Source organism: Metarhizium acridum, assembly GCF_019434415.1.
Source record: "Metarhizium acridum strain ARSEF 324 chromosome Unknown scaffold_1, whole genome shotgun sequence".
Lineage (NCBI taxonomy): Eukaryota > Fungi > Ascomycota > Sordariomycetes > Hypocreales > Clavicipitaceae > Metarhizium > Metarhizium acridum.
In genome coordinates, this window is record NW_027094015.1 from 95,399 (window position 1) to 116,689 (window position 21,291).

The following is a 21,291-nucleotide window of genomic DNA, read 5'->3' on the forward strand; positions in this document are numbered from 1 at the left end:
ATAATCAGAGCATGTGCAGCTTGACGATTCGAGATGAGGCCATGTCGTCCTACCACGCTTTAAAGAGGCTCCAAACAAGCGGCCTGGCAGGACTCGCGGCGCAGCACATGGTCCGGCGGCGAAATGAGAATGCCTGCACGGACGAGGATCCATGGTGAGCAGGCAGTGCCAGCGAAAAGGGCAAGAAACCCATTGTGACCAAGGAGAATTAAGTCAATGGTACAAATACAAGAGGTTATGGGAGATTCAGCTTACTCATAACACAACACTGGTAGCACTTGAGCACTTGGGGCAATGTAGGGGCTTCCGGAGGAGATAATAAATAGCATTGAACCTTCCCGACGTTTCATACTAGCCATGTTTTGCTCTCCGTTAGCATTGGTTTGTAAAGTGCCTCGGTCTCCGAAACACCTTTAGACATAGTTACCAAGGGCCAAGATTTACTACAGGCTACTATCACGGCGCGATTAGGGTGCCGTACACTTCCCAACTCAACATCTAGAACAAGTGTCTAGGGTACGCATGCTGGAATGCAAGTAAATACTTCAAATATACTCTATAAACATGCCGTTCGGGAGACGCGGGCCTTCTTGATTGAAATCCTGCTCAATAGAGATCTCGTCTTCGGTTCCAACGGCCACAATCTCCCACTGGAGAACGTCCCCAGTCCTGACCTGGAATTCTCGGATCGACGACGGCATACCGCCCACAAAATCAAACCTCTTGCTGTTGGGGTTGAAGCGCAGACGAGCGAGCTGCATATTGCGCATATTACCAGATGGGGTATTGTTAATATCAGTAATATTAGTGCTGAAGATATCGACTGTCTTTTCACCACTGACGCTGTCGCCATTGCTCAAGTGGCCGGCGAAGATGCTCGCCGTACAGGTTCTGTTATCTGCCTGTGGAGGTACTTCGAACGATAGGAGAGTAGAATTCTCACGCTGTCCTTGGCGGACAGTATCGATGCGCCTCGAGGGAGTGTTTCCATTGTCATTGATGCTGTGAACCGCCATTGCGTTGGGCAGGATGTAATGACGAGAAACGTTGCCGCTAGTTTCAGAATCCATTTCAAAGGTTTAACTCGTTAAAGTCGTTTGGGGTATTGCCTAATTGAAAATATTGTCTTCAAGGATCAGAAGTCGAATTCGATACGAGCAATGTCTTTAAATGGTGATCGCGCCCATAAATGTAGCGATGCGGACTTGAAGTCTGGACTGTAAGCCTCAATATCACCAGTCGCGACCGACTCCCGGGGTTCCGATGCAAGTAAGTGCTCAGCTTTGTGCTCTTTATTGGAATGGAATTGTACACGTCGATTCTCCTCAAGCCGGGACAATTAGTAACGAGAGAATATGGCTTATTTTTTTTCAGCCGTTGATTATTTTACTTTGTTAGCCGGCGAGTTTTTTTCAAAGGGACAGCCACCTGATGTGACTCGCCGGTCGTGACGTACATTGTGAAAGCCAACATTCCTTGCCCTCTTGAGGTGCTTCTATGACCCGTTTCGTGATACACCTCTCAATGTCCTGGCTTGTTCCACACTGGGAAGTTATTTAGCGAATTGCGGCACGCGCGGGAGGAAGCAACACTCACTTCCGAGGGCTGTTCGGGGCTCTCCCGCAGTGAAGCGCTTCACAGGATCGTAAATGGCCCCTATACGCATTTTCTCATGTGTCTAACCCAGAAAAGTCTTGTAATTACTGAGGGCTGTGGTCAGGGATTTCTGTTTTGAGCCATTGCTTGGCTCCTGGGTGCTAAGCCCATGACATATGAGGCTCTCTCGAAGGTTATGAGCTCACAGGTCTGATCGGATTATCGGCCTGCAACTGAAACGCGGCGAACAGTCTGCCGATTTCAAGTACCAAGCCGAGGACCCGAAAGTTGAATAAAATCAAGAATAGATCTGCATTCCAAATAACAAGATCTAAGTGCCACCGCTACCTGGCTTTATTGGCCCCTCCTCCCCAGCCCACAGCATGAAACTAACCACAAATATGTCAAGAATTTAAAAATTGCTGCGTATTCCTCATGTACGTCGTACGTAATTACAACCGCGCAAGGCGGAAGCTTCATGCCATGGCGCTAGTGGCTTATAAAGTACCTTTATTCACGCGAGATCATGAGATCCTACATACTTGGCGTGTATGAAAGTTGGGGGATTTTGTTAACAAATACCTCAGAGCTTATAACATTAGGCTGGGAAAGATGGTTTATCATGGAAGTATATCTTGTTTATTAACTGGCTCGTTTAGCAGACCTGCTAGCTTTGAGTGCGTGACCGTATATTTTTCAGCTAGACAACCGGGTGTCGCAGTACTGCAAAGAATTACATCAAGTTACCGAACATCTCGGTGACTCCTAATAACTTATAAATGATGAACCTTGCTATGTTGGAAGTTTCGGTTCACAAGTGTGGGATGTGCGGGGAGCCAAGCCACGTTTCACGTCCCGTGCACCATAGCAAATTCTCTCCCGCCATAACCCAGAAAGGTTATGAGAATAAATGGGGCAAGAGTAAGTGAACCTCAGAAATTCCCGATCAACCTTGATTCTGGAGAGTGTGTTGTGGGTTTTTCAACGTAATATTTGCCGAAAGAGTATGAAGACATTGTAAAAAATAAACTTACTGTAGGTAGATTAAACGGATTACCGATTGTGGTGAGTAATATCACTCGAAGAGATTTATGACGATGTGGCCAGCCACATGACAACCGATCTATGAAGTTTGAAACCGGAAAGGGACATCCCTCTTGATTAAACTTTGAGGGGTAGCAGTCTATTCCGTGTAAATAACCTCAAAAGTCTATTGAAAGGGAGTCTTACAATCTCTCATGCCAAAGTCTAATGATGATGTTAATACACCCTACATTTTCCATTTGACAAGGATTTCAATGGAGCGCGACAGTGGGCATCTAGAACGCCATAAAGGTTCTTTCGGCAAAGCATCGTTCATCATTTATGCGCCACGATTGAAGGGTAAGGCGAAGACTTTCACTCAAAAGCCGTTGGCACATTGACATGCCTAACCAACCACATATTGATGCGGGGGGGATAAAGTTCAATTGTCCGGCAGCTCCAAGTTATGCTTTTCAACATACCCGACCTTCCGAAGCCTGGCAAGTCTGAATCATCTATTCAAGATGTTCCAAGCCAGTATACTTTGTTAGCTAAAAGCAACAAAGCCCATGACAAACCTGTATTGGGCACTTGGTCATCCGTGAGTGCACAAAGCATCAAGGCCTAGTACGGGACATCGGGGAGAAATCCACGAGTTCATCGCCGCGCAGAACTTACATCATTGTCGAAGTAATTCATGCTATTCTATGACAATGTTTTAACGGGTCAGAAGAGAGTTTCAATGCCAGCGAAGCTGAGTCCACGTGTATCCACAGAATATCCATGTAAGCAGAAGTCGCCACGAAATGACCCGTGTTTTGTGCTTCAATAGATGGACGTGGTTGTCTCAGAAAATGAAACATGGTTGGCCACGTCCATTTTTTGGCTCTTTTCGTCTGACATGATGTGGTGCCACAGATGTGACTGCGTGTTCAGCTAGGAGGTAAAAAATCTATATAAGCTGCAGGAATCTCCCAGGTTTGCTATGTGCGTTCTCAGTCCTACTCCCACCAACACCTTCACCAAAGAGAAATAACTTGAAATCATCATAAATAGTTCCCTGCTAATACTTGAAAACCCATCAACATGAAGTTCGTCACCGTCGCCGTTGCCGCTCTAGCCTCCGTCGCTGCTGCCTGGCCTTACGAGAGCAAGTGCAAGCCAGCTACTTATAGATGCCAGCCTTACCATCAAGCTTGGGAAGTTTGCAACACCAGGGGCGAGTGGGTGGTAAGTACATTGCTCAAATGACAAGGCCAAACAATTGTGCTAATGATGGTCTTAGTTTGCTGGCCGCTGCCCACCTGGCACTGTCTGCAAGTTCAATCAACAGAATGGGAGCCCTTACTGCCTCCCTCGCCGCCACGACCTCTACACTGAGGAATTCGAGGAGTTCGAGATCTAATATGTCCTCATGTCGAAGCTAAGAGATTCAAGATTTTGCCGGACTGCTATAGAGTCAAGTTTGTACACTCATTCAGGGATACACTAGCCAGTGAATCTTGGACTAGCTTTAGTATAGTTTAGTGCCTTTAGGCATCTTGAATATACTATCCTTAACCATTTATAAGTTGGAAACAAACCAGTGTGAACGTGATGCCGAGAGCAATATATTAGTGTTACGGCATGGGAGTGTCTAGTGTGGGGAATGGAATTAAAGTAGAGCGCAGGCACCACAAAGTAGCAATTGCTACAATTGTAAAGGCGATTAATACAATTTCAGATACTTGTTTCATATTAGTGGACACAATTTGTACAATTCTACCACAATATCCTGGCAAACGTTTCGAGATTACATCAATTGTAACCACATTCGCGCAAACTTCCCGGCACTACCTTGCAATTTTACCAATAGGTTGTCATATTCTTCCGCGGGACGATATAGCGCGCACGGCCCCATAATGTACTGGCTCATTTAGGCCGTCCGCCTAATAGTCGCAAGAAAGTAATATATTGGTATGCGCCTACTCAATGCTTTCATGAATAATCCCCAACTCTGAGTTTACAACGGAAGCAGGTTCGCATGCCGCCTTAGCTCCGATTTAAAGCCATAACATTCAACTGAGGATGACATGTCACTTGATTATCTCATTTAATTCTGAACGACATTAAAGCACAAACGACCCTTCATTCCACAGTTTCGTGAATGGATAATGTGTCTTGGAGCTCACGAGGTCTGTTCAAGCTTGCTATTAGTGTCCAAGTCTTATTAGGGAATGAGAATAAGGCTAAGCAAATACAACAAACTATATAATATTACGCTCCTGAAGAACTGAAGCTCCACGTCCGCAGCATGGCGTATATGCCATGGTATTACTCCCTTTCCGGCTTCCGTCTTCGACCCTAGTGTCATAAGTTTCCCATCGTTCAATGCTTCCACAACTAGCTGTTGTTCTTTCTGGCCGGGCAACAAGCCGATTCGAAAGCCCCCTATCGCTTCCTTTTCCGAAGAGAGACTCCGCTGGCTCTCCTGTTGGATCTGGCTCCCCACGAGACCGTGCACATACTGTCACAACTTCACTTCTGCCCGCAAATTCTTAAAAGAGAGTGTACATGATCTCTTCCACCCTCCCTTCTTCCGCATTGAGCCCTGCTGTCCAAGTGCGCTGTTTGTTCAGCTGCTCGGCTGTTCATTGTTTGGCTCCTAGTTGCTCACAGTCTTCCTGGTCCCAGACAAGGTCCATGTGCCTCATCTGGTCCTAAAGCTCCCCTTTCTCATTTATTGCATATCCCATCGATTTAAATAGTCGCATGGTCTTCCCCTCCTGTGGGTTGCAAAGCGTAACCCCTCGATCCCTCAGATACTTCCATGTCTGTCTGATAAACTTATGGGCTTTCTTCTCAGGAACCCTTGCTTCGATCTCCATAAGATGCAGCCCTCCAACCACCACGTCGTCGAACTTGGCCTTATGTCCGTTGATTCGTATCTTCCACTTGCCATTCGGGTAAGGCCCGTACTCAACGAGCGCACTCCAATTCACATGTTGATACCTTTCCGCGAATTGAATCTGCTTCTCTCGCCAGATTTTCCCCGGTGACGCTGGATCCAGAGGAAATCGTTTCTCGCAGTTGTACGTGGGTTCATTTCTGCCATAGCAATCCCATCCGCATTCTACAAAGTCTGGTACATTGGCGGTTTCTTCATCGAAGCTGACTTTGACAGTGGACAGCGGCTGACCTTTATTTGTCTTCGTTCGAAACATCATGCCCGAGAATATGTGGACGGGAGGCCTTTCGTCGTAGTATGCAATCGGATTCTCTTTGTAGGGTGGCGTAGTCGCATCGAGGCCGAGCTTTGCGAGCGTCTCCTGCGGAGTTGAGTCGCAGATAGCCCATTGCAGGCTGATCTTGTTCTTTGCCCTAGCAAAGGAGAGTGCAAAGAGGAGGATCGAGTATAGCGTAATTTGATGCATTGGCTTGGTCCGGGATAGGCGGCGTTTCGTTTGAGACGGAAGATTGCCAAGTTGAAGAAGGCTTATACGTGGGAATAATAGCCGCGAAACACTCGCTATAGGCAGATTCAGTTCATCCTAAAGAATAGCTCAGGGATTTTAAGAAAAGATTGTGAAGACCCAGAGGCGAATAAAGTAGTAAAGTCGATCGCTTTGCGTGCTTCGAACACGTCACAGTTATCGAGAAATGACGTGATGAAGCAGTTGACCTTTCAATGCCTCTAGGGTAGTGGCCGTTGCGGGTTATGCACGTACGGAGTTGCTCTTGAAAATTGCCAGAATTCGACGCTTCTTTATGTAGTTTCCAAGTCAGCTCAGGGCTTTTAGATAATGTACGGTATAATGTTTAGGTTTCGTGATGGCTGTTGAGGTGGAGCGTGGCCGAAAGGGAGGTCATCAAGGTACTCCGTACCTAGGTAGTTGGGCAGCTACCTGACCAGCTATGTTTCAAATTCACTCCTCACTTTGTACTCCGTACTTGAGCTCTTACTCATCTTAAAGGGCCTTTGTCTTGCACAGCTGTGGCTTGTGTGGGCATCTGACACACGCGTAGAAGCACCGAGGACAACCCTATGAAGGACGGGTCGCCATCGCACCATGACATCAGCGGCTGCTGGCATAGAAACGGTAATTTAGAATTTCCAGTCAACAATCTTTCCTGACTACGGAGTAGTTACCAGGGAGATAGGGATCAGCTCAGCCCTCGTGTCTCATTTGCGGTTGGGTTATTCAGACGGAAGACTCCACATACCGGGAGCGGCCCTTCGCGATCGAGGACCGCCGAAAACGGCAGTGGAATATGATTAAGGCGCATAAGCAGCTGCTCAGCCAGCCAAGTGACAACTGATACCGGCCATGGCTTTCTTGCGAAGAATTTGAACATAGGGTTCTACATATGCTGTATATATATTTCAAATATACCAAGGATCTTCTATACCTGTTGAATTCAAAATGTGCCTTCGGAGTCTGTCGATCGCGATAGTTGCTTTTTCCAGATCTGAAATTATGTCTCAAATTGATGGTAACGGTACAGGGATATTCAGGGCGGTCGGACCGTGTCACACGCGATTACGCGGCATCTAGGGTGTGACATACGGGCTATGATCACGAAACCTAGGGCATAAGGCTCACCGACTTTTTGGATAAATAGAGCTCTTTAATCATCTAGGCCTTGAAGGAAACCAAGGACCTGAAATGCCAAAGATTATTGCAAGATGAACTGAACCGCGCTGTTCCAACCCCTCTACTGAGCCCTTGTCATGGACCGGATATAAAAGGGCAAATATGCAAGATTTCCAGGGGCATGTCATAATGATGAGTAAAATATCAATTCCTTAAAACTCATCATATTTAGCGTCCTTTTCGCTGCACAATTCGCTCGCAAATAAAGCTGTTAAAACCAGGTATAGGGACAGTAAACTAAGCAGCTACTATGAGTACCTAGGTATTGATAACATAGGCTGGGGCAGAAAACGGAACAAAGTGACGTTTATGAAGTCTATCTTTCGATTGTAGTAACGCTTTCATCTATCTCTGCTAGGGAAACCAAAGGGCTAGGACTAGCGGTAGACTAAACCGGCGAGCCACAGCTTGGAGAACTGTTTTCCTAAGACATAAAGCAGACTGTATATATTTTAATACTCGGAGTATTTGAGTTTTATCCTAACGGTGTCACTTTTGTTGTAGCCTCAGCGCACTGGGGACCCTTAGGGGAACAGCTCTTTGGCGTAGGCCTCCAAGAAACGCCCATCTCTGTACTCACTGGCTTCATAAGCCCGTGTTGCAATCGCCAGAAATTCTTGGGCGGAAACTTGCACATGGAGCAACTCTCTATCGTATGGATTATCTGGGAACCCTGCCTTCCGCAAGGTAAAGAGCCGGCCCTCAGCGTCCTTTTCGGCTCGCGACACTGTTGAGGAGAGGCAAAAGTGCCTTCATTGGCGGGACAACGATTATTGCTTTGAAATTACGGAGACGGAGATGGCCTGGGCAGAAGTAATGACTGGCATATCCGACACTCAACGGTGGTTCATGGAAAACTTGCAAAATCACATGGCACAACTAGAAGCATTCTCAGGCACAGCATTCCATGGTAGTGGCCATGACATAGCTAATGACATTTGATGTGCGTCGTGTAACATATGATATCTAAACTACAACATGAATAATAAGGGATAGATGGTATCTGCTCTCTCTGTCCTGGCGGTAGCGTTGGCTTCACGAAGAGTTGCCGTTGTCTGCGCACGAAAAGGCTTGGCCAATAGTGCTGTCAGCGTATGCGTCAGTGATGTTGTGCACAACGCCATACGTCCCAGCAATGGTCATGAACACGGCTAGCAAAATCAGAAGCCAGTTCAGCAAGTACACAGTAATCTGCCACCAGTTTCCTTTGCGGTAGTGTCCATGGTCGTAGATCCAAAGGGAACTAGGCAAGCCGAGTGCAAGCGGAGCAAAGGTCAAGCTGCCTGCAAGAGCGAGTAGATAATTGTAGATGGGAATGCCGGATGCCACCAGAAACGAAATGACGGCTACGCTAAGCGTACATCCAAGCCGGGTAGTCCAATGCACCCACGAGTTCTTCTGCAGATGATCTGAATTGCGCAGAATGCGGACAAAGAGATACTTGGCCACGGTATAGACAGCATGTGGCTGATAGCCAAACCGGCGATTCCGATGCCGTACGACACAATTTTTATGGTGTATCCAGCGCTGCCGAGAGACGGTGAAGCAACCCACAGGCCGCAACATCTATAAAAGACCAGGGAGAAAGTCAGATAAGAGGCGGTCACTACACCCATGCACAAGTATACGGCCTCGTTGTAGTCTCTCGGCTTTCTCATTTCCGAGATGAAGGGAAGGAAAGCTGATGTTCCAGCTCCGAAGCAGAAAACGGTGGCAACTGAAGTAATGCCAGTAATGCATGTCGGATTACCAATGACGTGGCAACCGAGATCGAAGTCGCCGGTTTGGGGAGCAGCCGCTGGACAGCCTTGAGGTGTGACACCAACACTGAGAGCGTACTGCTGGTATTCAGCGAGAAAAAGTACACGGTTATTGGGGGTAAGCCGTAAACGACGATAAAGACGGCAATGTACACCGAGAGGAAGCTAAGCCAGGTAAGCCACGCAATCTTCTCAAACTTGCGGATGCTGCTCATGAGAAACACTAGGGCAGCAGCCACCAGCATGGAGTAGTTCGTGCAAATGGCATGATTTCACAAGGCGTTGAGAGCCGCGGAGGTGCCGAATATTCTTGACGCGCAGACAATAGTGTACGTCACAAGGAAGAAGACTCCCGTGACCTCTTTTAACCACAGCCCGCCAACCACTTTGGTCATGTCTGCAATGGAATGGCACCCGGCATGCGCGTTGCGAAAGTTGCCTTGGATAATGGCACAATATGTGTTGAGAAACTGCCACCGAAGAACGTTGATGGCGCCCGGAAGTGCTGCCAAGACAAACATTGCTGAGAAGATCGTAAGAACACCAGTTGCAAAGATGACTGTCTCGTGTTGGTTAGGGTGTCTTTGCTTCAATCATCGTGGATCTCACCTTTGAGGAAGATGACTGAGGCATGGACCCATCCTAGCACTTTGTTAGCCAACCTGTGTATACTGATCTTGAGGAGCTAGATGAAATATGACATACCGACTGTTCGAAAGTTGACGGCTCCCTCGCGCGTCTTGAAGACTTCGAAGGCGTCATTGTCAAGTTACACACCTTCGATGCTGTCACTGCTGCGGGCCGGGGCCGGTGTAACAGCGTCAGACTTTTCTGGATCAGACATGATTATGGTAAACGAGGTCGAAGGTGGAACCGCTAGGTTGGATGATGTTGGATATCGAGATGTCGACGGTATATAAGTCCACAACCACCACTTATCAACGCTCGGCTTATCGTGGTGGTTGAACAGTTCCGAGCAACACGTACGATAATAGCCTTGTCTACCCCGGAAAATAATAAGTTTATCATCGGTCTCTCAGCAGGAAACTAGGGATCTTTGTGGGGTCAGAACATCGTGTCATAGACGCTGGGGTTGTTGCACATTACCCCAAAGATACGGGGCGTGGAGGGAGATGTGTCTCCGGGCTACGCCACGGTATTCTCTATTTTCTGCTCTTTATCTACTGTGTGATAAGATGGCTTTATTTATCTAGCAGGCGAAAAGGCAGATAAAATAAGCCTGTAGTTGACGGAGGACATTGGCCTGGCCATTCAACTTCACACAAGCATGTTAACATAAGGCGCAGCTGAGCAAGCATCTGTTGGAAGAAATATGTAATATTTAAACAGCTACGATGACAAAACTCGTAGGCGCCTACGATTTTTGCCCTCTGGCTTAGTTGAAATTTGTCGTACAGTATCCGGGCCACATAAATGCCGTAGTACACTTGAAGCGATGACATGGTAAAATATAATAGTTTTATGAAACTTCGAGTTTTATCACTCTGCAGCTATTTGAAGGGCCCAGGTGCCGCTGGCAGTAAAGCCCCTGGAGCAGGGGCGTTCTTCGACTTGAACTCGTCGCAAATCTGCTCCATTGTTACGAACTCAACACCCTCGTGCTTCTTCATATGCTCAATAAGTCTCTCATGCATCAACAAGGCGTGCGGGCGACCCGATACATCTGGATGAATCGTCAATGGAAAAATGAACTCGTCATACTCGCGATAAAAGTAGTCGAAATGGTCGCGCCAGATATGCTCAACATCACGTGCGTTCACAAATCCATGGCTGTTGGGAGCGTTCTTGATGAACAGCATGGGAGGTAAATCGTCAAGGTGCCCTGTGAACAGAATCAGCTCTTGCAACACAACAAAGCAGGTACAGTGGCCGGGCCTCACAGTTTGCAGGAATCTCAACTAGGCCAGTCTCCTCGCCCTTCACACAAGGGCGCATCCAGTCACTTGGCTTCTTGGAGTAGTCTATCTTGGTCCACGAGTCGCCAGTGCGCAGGTAGTAAGGCTGGCAGTCATGGTGGCTCATGCTGTGATCGTACTCGATGCCGTAGTCGAGCAGAAGTTGAGCTCCCTCCCTGCTTGTTTCCCACCACGGCGCAACACTTCCACGAGGGGGCTTGCCGGTAAACTCGGTAAGCATGCGGTACGTCTTGTCCAAAATGTCCCTCTGCTGGTCGATGCTCAGGCGGGTAGGGTTCTCGTGGGAGTACCCGTGCAGTCCAATTTCGTGCCCAGCATCTCGAACTGCTGCCATGTCATCTGGGAATGTCTCGAGGCTGTGACCCGGAATGAACCACGTTGCCTTGATGTCATATTTGGCAAGAAGCTTCAATATGCGCTGCACTCCCACAGTCCCGGCAAAGTAACCTGCAGAAGGATTAGAGAGATGCAAAAGCGGCGTCAATAATGGCAGTACCTCTGCTGATGTCGTTGGATGAATCCTCGCCCCCGTATGACCCGAGCCCTGGGCACAGTTAGAACACTCTAGGAATGTAGGCCTACAGCTGCTTACATCCCGCTACTGCATCGACGTCAACACCATAAGATACCAAAACTCTCTTCTTGGCCATCTTGAAGCTGCAGAATTATCGGGTCTGAAAGTGTCTTGTCAGGTTTCACCGCGGAGGGGACGGGGATGCGGAACCAGCGGGTATAAACATGGGGTTGACCGTGCGCGTTCATTGTGTCACCTTAACGGTTACATGCATCCTGTTGGTGCGACAAGGCGGTGGATCTAGAGATGGAGTCAGTCGCTTAGGAATTGGGGTTGACAAGGGCCGAGTTGGAGAGCAGGATAATGACCCCATCACATATCTCGGGGCATAACTTTGTAAGACTTGGGCGCCACAGCCTGGTATTGGACGCCGACTTGAAATGCAGCTGAAGTGTATAGACATGTCAAAATACAGAGCTTGTGGCTGCGAGCCGATTTTCCACACGGGACACTGCGAAATCCGATGTCATTGATGATGGCGCCAATTATTCCCACCATAATGAGAGCAGCTCAAATCTCGGAGGTGTGTCCCGCCTATCGCAACGTGACAAGTGTGCGTCATATTGAAACAGACGGCAGTACGGTAAACCATATCAGATAGTCAAGAAGACTGTCCCCGAGATCCAAGATAACGAAGTTCTCGTCAGAGTACATGCCGCTGGATTTCGCCACTCAGATCTTCAGGTCCTCCAAGGGCAGTTCGGTTCGCCCCTGGGCATGATTCCATCTCACAAACCTGCTGGTGTTATTGCACTGGTTGGCAAACACTGCAATAGAGATTGGCATAAGGGAGATCGTGTTGGCGTGCTCAACTTCACATTGCGCTGGTTGCAATCTCACACGGCGGACCACCAAGCGGCTTGATCCTAGGTTCTGCGACAAACGGGAGACGGCCGGCTTCCATCATGATGGCGCGTTTGCAGACTACATGGTTGCTGACCCTGATACAATAGTTCGTCTTTCCCCTTCTCTCTCCATGGAGCAAGCCGCGCGGTTAATGTGCGTTGGTGCCACTGTCTGGGATCGCTGGAAAAGGCGACGGCCGGACTTGCTACTGGCGAGACTATCACAATTGTGGGAGTAGGGGGCCTTGGACATCTGAGCGTTCAATTGTAAGTTCCCCCCGTAGCCGCAAGCTCCATCAGGTCGGGGTTGCTCACTTAAAGTGAACATGAGTGCGGCCGCCATGATCTATCGCGTAGTAGCAGTTGACAACCGCCCCGCGGGACAGACTTGCCAGGGAGGTACCAGACGCCTTGCAGCCGGCTTTGATAGTTGACTCATCCGAAGATGCGGTTGCTGTGTCGCAAGTCAGGACTTGACAAACGGCGAAGGAGTTGCCGCCACCGTGGTGTGTACCGACGCCGGCGCGGCCAACGACTTCGCGCTCAAGATATTACGAGTACGGGGTGTGATGGGCGCTCTCGGCTTACTGGCTAATGGCTGGCACTTTGATTCCAGTGCGGTTGTCTTCAAAGAAATCACAATTCGGGGAACCTATGTTGCCAGCAGACAGGCCCCCGAGAGAATGATGGGAGTACTCCAGACAGCGGGCGTAAGATCACACGCCACAAAGGTACCCTTTGAGGGAATCCCTTAAATACTGGAAGCTGATTAAGCTATTGATTTCAGAGGCAGACTGGTTGTCGACGTGGCTCAGGAAACAAGTGCTGTGTGATTCACGCGGCCCTACACGGATATTAGTAATTTAGCTTGGCTAAGATGCACTCGCCGCACCTCTCGTCCTCAAGCAGTGATGACCGAGGCTCCAATAAATGCGATAAAACTAATTTCCAGTACACTTGATACCTAACTACAGAATTACATTCTATTCTTGCAGGCTGTTGCCCACAACCCGTGAGGCTTTGCTTCATCCGGTCGACGAAGACACAAAAATCTGTCGGATAGCCCATTGGATTACATTATTGCCGCTGAGGAACCGATACCAGACTAAGATATTATCGTAAAAGCTGCCCGTCCACATCTTCTTGTAGGTTGGTATTTCGGGGCGTTGAGAATCGGGGTAGATTGTATTAGGCGGGAAAAACTAGCATTTTCCATCACCGCCTCTAGACACACTTGCTCAGGCACTACTAAGGGCTGGCTCAGTGAGCCATATTTCGCTTAAAATTCACTTACATACTCCAAAATCGAACGCGGAAACCACTGCATAATCTGCCCCGTGTTCCATGTTGGTCATTTGACTGCGCGCACCAGATTCCCTCCAACCACCACGCAGGGGTTGTGCTGACATCTCTTCTGGCTTGTTGCTTTGTCGAGCCTAAATTTAAGAAAAAAAAAAAAGGAAAAAGGAAAAAACACACGAAAGGTATGGATCCTGCCTCCAAGCCTGGCAGGCAGAGCCTCTCGCCAGGCCTGGCAGCACCACAACAGATGCCATAATCTCTGTAGTCAATGCCAATATCGGAATATAACCTAAACCAAATGTCAGGGATCCGCAACGTGAGGTGTTTAGGTGTAACAAATTTGAACTATTTCCATTTCCGAAATATGGAAAGTCAAATATAGTTCCTGTGAACAGCAACAACAACAACAAGGCCACAGCAGAGCGGGGATTTAAAAAAAAAAAGACTACAAGCCGGATAGTGCGTTCTGCTTGCGAGGCTTCCGATTCTGATGCAATAGGAGCCCATAATGCATTTAGACCCTATCATTGCCATCATTAGAACTTGGCATAATTTGCACAACTCAGGGTAGCTCATGGCTTACTCAGGGGGCCTCAGAACTGCTCGCTGAGGCTCTGGGGCTAAGCAGGTTAAAGCAGCAACGGCTCAGGAATCCGTTCAGGAAAGGAAGTCTGGTTGAACCACTTGGTTTTTCCCGCTTGATCTGGCAGTATTTGGAGTCTGGCGTATAACTCCATGGGGTCATTATGATGCCGGCTAGTCAAGCCACGAAATAGGGCCAAACGAAACTGACATGGTCATGGAGGAAATCCCGGCGATATTAGAGTCTAGATGTCTAAGCTTACTCCAAGTAATAGTCGGTTTCCGCCTCACCGGAGTGTCTCTTCCATCACTCTGAAGACACATCGTCAATGTATCTTTGGACGCTCAATTCTTCTCTCTACCGTTGGATCCACGCTTCTGATTATGTACTTAACTGAGAACTTACACTGATCCCGGAACGTCCCGGCAGGTTTAGTGGTTTCAAGCACCGTATGAAGCCTTCGACAACCCCAGGCCGATTCTCTTATCTGAAGATCCAAGAGTTTCAGGCTGAGCCCCATTTCACCGCAATGTCCGTCTTCTTCAAGAATATCTCAAAGTACGTATCTTGAAGAAAAATTAACATGTAATCGTACTCTCGTTGCTAAATCAACCTTCAGAGACAATCCTGTCAAGCCCGGTAATGTGCGAATGGTTTTAGAGCCACTCAGGCCCTAATCCTATAAACCGCGACTAACGGTTAGCCGGCTGAAAACACAGCATAACACGTATATATATAGCGCTTACTTATTTTTAATAAGAAATTTATATATAAAGTTATAAAGAAAACCTATATTATTTATAACCTTTTATTTATAATATATTAGGTTAATAAAAATTATATAAATACTTATAAAAGGCTTAATTATTAAGTTTTTAATTAATTTTAAAAGTTAAAAGTAATTCGCGAAAACGTGCTAAATACTATTATACTGCTAATTAGCTAAACCTAGTATAGCTGTACGAGGGAAAACCCCTACTATCGTGATGTATCTTCTTCAGCTGGCTGACGATCAGCCGCGGTTTATAGGATCAGGGCCTAAGAAGTATCTACGAGAGAACGTGCGTCTTCCAGGACCGGGTGAGCAGGATTTCGGCAATGCCTGGGTATACCGCTTCCGAATCCAAGGCGAGAACTACCCCAAAGGCGGCAACGTCTCACTAAAGGGCAAGACTGTCTGTGTCAAAGACTGCATCTCAGTCGCCGGGGTGCCTCTAAGTTTTGGAAGCAATGCCTTCCCGGCGTGGACACCGGAGGCTGATGCCACCATCATCACCAGAGTGTTAGACGCTGGGGCGGATGCCGCAGGCACAGCAACATGCGAGAACTTTTGCAACTCGGCAGCGTCATTCACCAGTGCACAGGGTATTATCCATAAACCTTACCAGACTGGATACTCGGCAGGCGGCAGCACCTCCGGCGGCGCGGCACTAGTCGGCTCTGGAAGTGTTGATATCGCCCTCGGCACCAATCAGGGCGGGAGCATCAGGGTTCCGGCCTCATTCTGCGAATGTGTCGGGCTGAAACCAGCCCATGGTCTGGTGCCTTTCACCGGCATAGCCAGCTGTGATCCTATTGATGACCATGCCGGACCAATCTGCAAGTCCGTAATGGAGACGGCAGTATGCTTAGATGCCAGTGCAGGCTATGATGACATAGATGACCGGTCTCTTGGCGCTGGCCAACATGGCTCTTTTGGATTTTCCGCGTCACTTTAACAGGTCGGTCCACGCCTAAATGAAGTCAAAGTTGGCTTACTCACGGAAGGTTTCCACATTAAAATGATTGATCCTAGAGTACGAGATCAGGTTCTGGCGGCGGCAGAAAAACTCGCACGTCTTGGGGCTGTTTTAGAGGACGTTTCTATTCCGCTCCATCTGCAGGGACCGGCCGTATGGACAATTCAGCGGCGTGTTTCCGGTTCCTCGGGTCTCCTGGGCGGTGCTACAGGTCGAAGAAGTCTGGGATTAACCGGGTTGGAGACGGCACGGCTGCCTTGGAGTAACTCAAACTTCCAGAAGCTCTTCCCGTCAACAAAGAATACTCTGATCAACGGACTCTACCTATCTGCCAAATTTCCTGGCCTGTATAGAAAAACGCTCAATATTGGCCGTCAGATACGCGACGAGTACCAGTGCGCCTTTGACAAATACGACGTCATTATCTTGCCCACAACGCCATTCGTTGCGCCGCGGCATGCGGACTGGAAAACAGTCCTCGAGTCCTTTGAGCCCACTATTGGTTTGACCACCAAGACGGCTGTGCTTAATGTCACAGGACATCCGGCCATGTCGATTCCTGTCGGGTTTCTTTCCTCTGCGGACGATCAAAATGTTCGACTGCCAGTCGGCATGCAGATCGATGGCAGGAGAAGAAGGTGCTCATGGTTGGACATGCCTGAGAGACAGATTTTGACTGGCGCAACTTCTCCGGAGGACAATTGAATACTGGATTTCGGAGAGCTCGAAAAGGTCAAGTTCCTCGCACTTGCTGATTCGAGTGCTCTGGAGATGGGTAACTAGTCTTGCTCTGTGGTCAAGAGGTATAAAATATTGTCATGAAGAACACAAAGCCACAATCGCAAGATCTGACGCGGACATGGAGTCACAGACGCTATTTTATATTATCACGCATCTAGAATATAAAGCATTAGAGTTAGAGTTCAACTACATAAGCGACCGTCACTTCATTCTTTGCATTCTTAGTTTATCGTGTATCCCCCGTCCACTACCAAGGCATGACCTTGTATGAACGACGCTTGCTTTGAGCACAAGAACAAAACCGCATCAGCAATCTCTTCTGGTCTCCCCATACGACGCAGCGGCGCAATGTCGATGGCTGGTCTGAGGCGTTTTATAACCTCATCAGAGCCCGTTGTCATGGGTGTTTCGATGACGCCGGGACATACACAATTCACTCTGATGTTATCCAATGAGTAATCTATGGCATCAGAGCGCGTCATGTTAATAATAGCTGCCTTGGACGCGCAGTATACAGGCGCAGTCGGCTGGGCCACGAGGCCTAGCTGGCTGGCAATGTTGACCACGGCACCACGCTGCTCCGGGTGCTCCGGGAGGTACTGTTGCTTAACCATCTGGCCTATAACGGCGCGCGAGACTAACCAGGATCCCTTGTAGTTGACGTTGGTGATTTTGTCGAATTCTGATACTGGTGTTTCGTGAGAGCGCAGGGATGGACCGAGGATACCGGCACAGCTCACGGCGTAGTCTATGCGAGTGAAGATCTCAGTCGATTTCGACACAAACTCACTGACAAATGTTTCGTCGGACACGTCGCCTGCTTCGCTGGAGACGCTAGCCTGGGGGTTAATCTCAAGGATGGCGGCACGAGTGCCTTCCAGTGACGTTGGATTAATGTCTGTGATGGCGAACCTGGAACACCCCGACCGGGCAAAAGCCTTTGCGACAGCCGCGCCAATACCTGCATTTGGCTCAGTATTAGCCGCTTGTGTTTAGATTGCACAGGAGCAGAGAGAAGTGATGCAGACCTGTGCCACCCGCACCGGTGATGAGTGCCACGCCTGGGAGTCTAAACATGGTGTCTGATCTCGTGTATTACCGGTTTGACGCTCACATACGATACATTTGATATCCAGATTACTTTGGCGCAGTAGTCCTTATCAACACTAATGGTATCTTTTTGCGATTGACTACAATCTGCCCCTCTCTGGGTATTGTTTGCAAACAGCCCAAACACGACACTCCGTCCTTTCCGGCCGGGATAAACCCGAGAGAGCACCTGAGCGCTTGGGGATAGATATTTGGGGTAGTTATGAGTCAGACCCAACCAATAAAGTTTCATTCCTGTCTTTAGGCTGATTTGGTGGATTGGGGTACGGAGCACTGTTCCGGAGTCTCCCATAACTCCCCCAAGATCCCTCCAACTCCATTGCCATTCCGGCGTCCCCAACGTCATCACTCCATGTTACAGTGCATATTGTAATGCGTCAGATTTGATGGTGTCCCAGAGCGACCCTGTACGCAAGCGCAGACGCCGAAGAGAGCCTGGAGACAGACTCTGTCCACATTGCGGTCGCTCATTCAAGCGGACCGAGCATTTGGAGCGGCATGTGAGAACCCGTAAGCACTGTTTGCCCCGTACCCCAAAGCGATACAAAACATGTCTTGACTCTTTGCAGATACAAAGGAGAAGCCGTTCGGGTGTCATCAATGCGGAGTAGCATTTGCGCGGCGCGACTTGCTGACGCGTCATCAGCGCATCACTCTGCACGAAGATGTACCCCAAGAGAGCCCAGAAGGCGCAGACGGGACACCAAATACCCCGGCCGGCCAACGTCTGAACGGCCCTGTATGGCTTCAGGGGTCGAATGTCGGCAACTTGGCGGCGCACCTAGAACCCGGAGCGGAAGCCGGGCTTGGGTCGGCGCCGGAGCAACGGAATATCGGACATGGAAACGGTCCCGCTCCGGATCCTGCACAGCCTTTGCTCTTCCCACACCTCTACAGTCACGGTGAGTTTAGTATTTCCGACTCAAGTATGGGTTTGTACAGCCAGGCCCTCTGACTTGCGCCCGTGTAGAAGGCATAGAGCTGGATGCGCAATTCCACGATTTCACCAGTTTCCTCGACGGCGTTGGCTTGCCGACGGAATGGAGTCCCTACTTCCCTAGACATGAGGTGTACGAGCCTGTAGATCCCGCCCTTGGAGGGAATGGATCATCTCGGCCGGGTACAGCGACACCAAGGAGTCGTCCAGAGACGCCACTCAACTCCTGGCTGCCATCAGCACCTGGGCAGCCCAATCATCTTCACATTGTCGAATACAGGGCGTCCGGTGCATCACGAGCCGATCCTCAGCCTTACAGGGTTTCTGATCTGGTACACGCTCACCTTCAGGAATGTTGCGAAAGCTTCCGAGAAGTCCTCGACCAGGACTTTGTGTTCCCTTCCCGCCACGCGCTCACACGCTACATATCATCCTTCTTCGATGGGTTTCATCCCCATATGCCCTTTATTCATTGTCCCACATGGCGCATGTCGGACCATTCCATGGAACTCATCCTGGGTCTTGCCGCCATTGGAGCGCAGTACTGCTTTGAGCATCGAAACGCCGAGAAGCTGTTTTATGCAGGCAAGGCTATCCTCATGGATAGACTCGTGCACAACCTGAATAAATTTGGGCCCAATACCAGACCCTTTCTGAATCTGCAAGGCGTGTCCAGTGGCGAGAGGACTGCACAGGCTCGCGGGAGCGACTGGGACGCCTGGGAGCCCATGGAAACGGTGCGTGCACTCATTGCACTCATGGCCTACAGTACGTGGGAGATGAAGGTCAGTCTGCTGCACGAGGCCTTTGCTCTCCAGGGCCTACTTGTCGAAATCTTGCGGTACATTGGACTCGGTGAGGATGAGGGCCAGGCTGATAACGGAGCACCGACTGACGACGAGGAAGGTCTTAAGGCAGCCTGGCATGCCTGGATTCGTCAAGAGGTAACACGACGCTCCAAGTTGGTGGCCTTCTCTTTCCTGCACACGCACAGTATCGCGTATAATGTCTACCCCGTGTTACGGACCAACGAGATAAATCTCAGATTGCCGTGCTCTACCAGGGAATGGAAAGCCACGACAGCCCTGCAGTGGCAGCTCGCGAGACATGAGACTCCCAAGCAACAGCAGTTCTTCCAGGATGCACTATCGCACTTGCTAAGGAATCGGGACGGTGCCGCGCCGTTGGATCCTATCCCGACACCCTTGGGGAACTATGTCTTATTACACGGCCTCCTGCAACGGATACACATTGTTCGCGACCTTTCCCTGCCTGTCATGGATCGCCTAGCGTCTCTGCCTGCCGAGGAGGTTGAAAAGCTAGAGTAAGTACTCACCAGAAGGATCCTTGCATTACTTGTTGTGCTCTGGCGTTGACGGGCGTAACTAGGCGCGGCTTGCGATCATGGACGTCAGGCTGGCAGCAAGCCCCCGAGTCCAGTTTGGATCCTAATAATGAGAGCGGACCCATCCCATTTACCTCAAGTTCACTTCTAGGCTTGGCTTATGCACGTATATACTTGCATTTGGGCCCCCATCGCCAACTAGATACCCGCGATCCCGTACGAGTTGCCCATGCCATCTCCAGGGCTCCCGCAGTAGAGCGCAGCACTGGCGTTATCTCTGCTTTGCTCTACTCGGCGAACATGCTAAGCATACCGGTACGGCTAGGAGTATACCGTGCTGCCAGAAGCCAAGCATTCTTCTGGAGCGTGAGGCACTCGCTTGCTGTCCTCGAATGTGCCTTACTGCTCAGCAAATGGCTGTCCTCCGTGGCAGCGTCAACGCCGACCACGCCCCTCAGCGGTGCGTCATGTAGCCCCCCCTCCTCCCCATTCAAAGAAGAAATGGTGCTGACTAGCTAAATAGATGGCGAGGACAAGATTCTGCATTGGGTTCGATGCATTGTTGACGAGGCTTACACGGCTATTGAGTTTGATAACGACGATGCTGATCCCCAGACCCTGGACCGCAATCCTGCAACACTTAGTCTGGCGGTCCTCCGTATCTGGGCTCACTTTTTTGAGAGTAATACCCAGTGGCCGTTTATTAACATGATTGGTACGAGCATGAAGAAGTATCGAGAACTCTTGATTCGAAGTAGGCGAGCCACTTGAACCTATAACCTGTTGGTTATAGAAGACCGTAAGGCAGTCAACATCGAAGAATTACCCCAGAGGGGCTACGCCGTTCTGCTGGGTTTTTTCTCTTGCCATCTGTGGCTCCGCCCATGGCAGCGCGAACTCTGACCCTATCTCCCGACCTCGGGGCAAAATCCGCGTCTTTCCATTGAACACACGGAATAGGGGTCCGACGCAAGGATTCCATAATCTTTTATGTCCTTAAGAAGAAGAGTCCCTGCTCTTCTGCTCTTGGCAAATTCCATGGGCCTTCCCTTCTCATTGGAGGCAGGCCGAGAGGAACGCGCCCAGAATACTCGACGATGCACCTTAACAATACTACCAATAGCCGGCGACGAGCGGCCCTGTGTCACAGAAGCACTGACAAGCG

General features: G+C 49.4%; 10 protein-coding genes across 10 annotated transcripts; 4 read left to right on the forward strand and 6 right to left on the reverse strand.

Moving 5' to 3' along the window:
• Positions 1-545: 545 nt before the first annotated feature.
• J3458_000008 (uncharacterized protein) lies at positions 546-1,070 on the reverse strand (the record flags this gene model as incomplete). Its single annotated transcript, XM_007817619.2, has 1 exon — positions 546-1,070. The coding sequence occupies one exon, from the start codon at positions 1,068-1,070 to the stop codon at positions 546-548; it is 525 nt and encodes a 174-aa protein (XP_007815810.2).
• A 2,635-nt stretch (positions 1,071-3,705) lies between these two features.
• Positions 3,706-4,024, forward strand: J3458_000009 (uncharacterized protein; the record flags this gene model as incomplete). Its single annotated transcript, XM_007817618.1, has 2 exons — positions 3,706-3,849; positions 3,905-4,024. The coding sequence occupies 2 exons, from the start codon at positions 3,706-3,708 to the stop codon at positions 4,022-4,024; spliced, it is 264 nt and encodes an 87-aa protein (XP_007815809.1).
• A 1,220-nt stretch (positions 4,025-5,244) lies between these two features.
• Positions 5,245-6,143, reverse strand: J3458_000010 (uncharacterized protein). Its single transcript, XM_007817617.2, has one exon. It carries the CDS (start codon positions 6,030-6,032, stop codon positions 5,319-5,321), a length of 714 nt encoding a protein of 237 aa, XP_007815808.2. The 5' UTR covers positions 6,033-6,143; the 3' UTR covers positions 5,245-5,318.
• A 2,145-nt stretch (positions 6,144-8,288) lies between these two features.
• On the reverse strand, positions 8,289-9,258 carry J3458_000011 (uncharacterized protein; the record flags this gene model as incomplete). The annotated part of the gene is made up of 2 exons (XM_066115898.1): positions 8,289-8,819; positions 9,004-9,258. 2 exons carry the CDS (start codon positions 9,256-9,258, stop codon positions 8,289-8,291), a joined length of 786 nt encoding a protein of 261 aa, XP_065977778.1.
• Positions 9,259-9,285: 27 nt separating this feature from the next.
• J3458_000012 (uncharacterized protein) lies at positions 9,286-9,857 on the reverse strand (the record flags this gene model as incomplete). Its single annotated transcript, XM_066115899.1, has 3 exons — positions 9,286-9,572; positions 9,623-9,655; positions 9,791-9,857. The coding sequence occupies 3 exons, from the start codon at positions 9,855-9,857 to the stop codon at positions 9,286-9,288; spliced, it is 387 nt and encodes a 128-aa protein (XP_065977779.1).
• Positions 9,858-10,399: 542 nt separating this feature from the next.
• On the reverse strand, positions 10,400-11,726 carry J3458_000013 (uncharacterized protein). Its single transcript, XM_007817615.2, has 4 exons — positions 11,543-11,726; positions 11,447-11,494; positions 10,915-11,397; positions 10,400-10,856 (listed from the first exon to the last, which is right to left on the reverse strand). Exons 1-4 carry the CDS (start codon positions 11,598-11,600, stop codon positions 10,525-10,527), a joined length of 921 nt encoding a protein of 306 aa, XP_007815806.2. The 5' UTR covers positions 11,601-11,726; the 3' UTR covers positions 10,400-10,524.
• A 3,514-nt stretch (positions 11,727-15,240) lies between these two features.
• J3458_000014 (uncharacterized protein) lies at positions 15,241-15,972 on the forward strand (the record flags this gene model as incomplete). Its single annotated transcript, XM_066115900.1, has 1 exon — positions 15,241-15,972. The coding sequence occupies one exon, from the start codon at positions 15,241-15,243 to the stop codon at positions 15,970-15,972; it is 732 nt and encodes a 243-aa protein (XP_065977780.1).
• Positions 15,973-16,035: 63 nt separating this feature from the next.
• On the forward strand, positions 16,036-16,698 carry J3458_000015 (uncharacterized protein; the record flags this gene model as incomplete). The annotated part of the gene is made up of 1 exon (XM_066115901.1): positions 16,036-16,698. The coding sequence occupies one exon, from the start codon at positions 16,036-16,038 to the stop codon at positions 16,696-16,698; it is 663 nt and encodes a 220-aa protein (XP_065977781.1).
• A 257-nt stretch (positions 16,699-16,955) lies between these two features.
• Positions 16,956-17,811, reverse strand: J3458_000016 (uncharacterized protein; the record flags this gene model as incomplete). The annotated part of the gene is made up of 2 exons (XM_007817612.2): positions 16,956-17,695; positions 17,763-17,811. 2 exons carry the CDS (start codon positions 17,809-17,811, stop codon positions 16,956-16,958), a joined length of 789 nt encoding a protein of 262 aa, XP_007815803.2.
• A 419-nt stretch (positions 17,812-18,230) lies between these two features.
• Positions 18,231-20,897, forward strand: J3458_000017 (uncharacterized protein; the record flags this gene model as incomplete). Its single annotated transcript, XM_066115902.1, has 5 exons — positions 18,231-18,344; positions 18,491-18,746; positions 18,815-20,105; positions 20,171-20,586; positions 20,650-20,897. 5 exons carry the CDS (start codon positions 18,231-18,233, stop codon positions 20,895-20,897), a joined length of 2,325 nt encoding a protein of 774 aa, XP_065977782.1.
• Between the last annotated feature and the right edge of the window lie 394 nt (positions 20,898-21,291).

Coding starts and splice junctions, on each gene's coding strand:
- J3458_000010 (XM_007817617.2), bottom strand. CDS start 6,032: ATGCATCAAATTACGCTATACTCGATCCTCCTCTTTGCACTCTCCTTT.
- J3458_000013 (XM_007817615.2), bottom strand. CDS start 11,600: ATGGCCAAGAAGAGAGTTTTGGTATCTTATGGTGTTGACGTCGATGCA. Junction 11,398..11,446: donor ATCCAACGACATCAGCAGAG/GTACTGCCATTA, acceptor ATCCTTCTGCAG/GTTACTTTGCCGGGACTGTG. Junction 10,857..10,914: donor AGTTGAGATTCCTGCAAACT/GTGAGGCCCGGC, acceptor TTCTGTTCACAG/GGCACCTTGACGATTTACCT.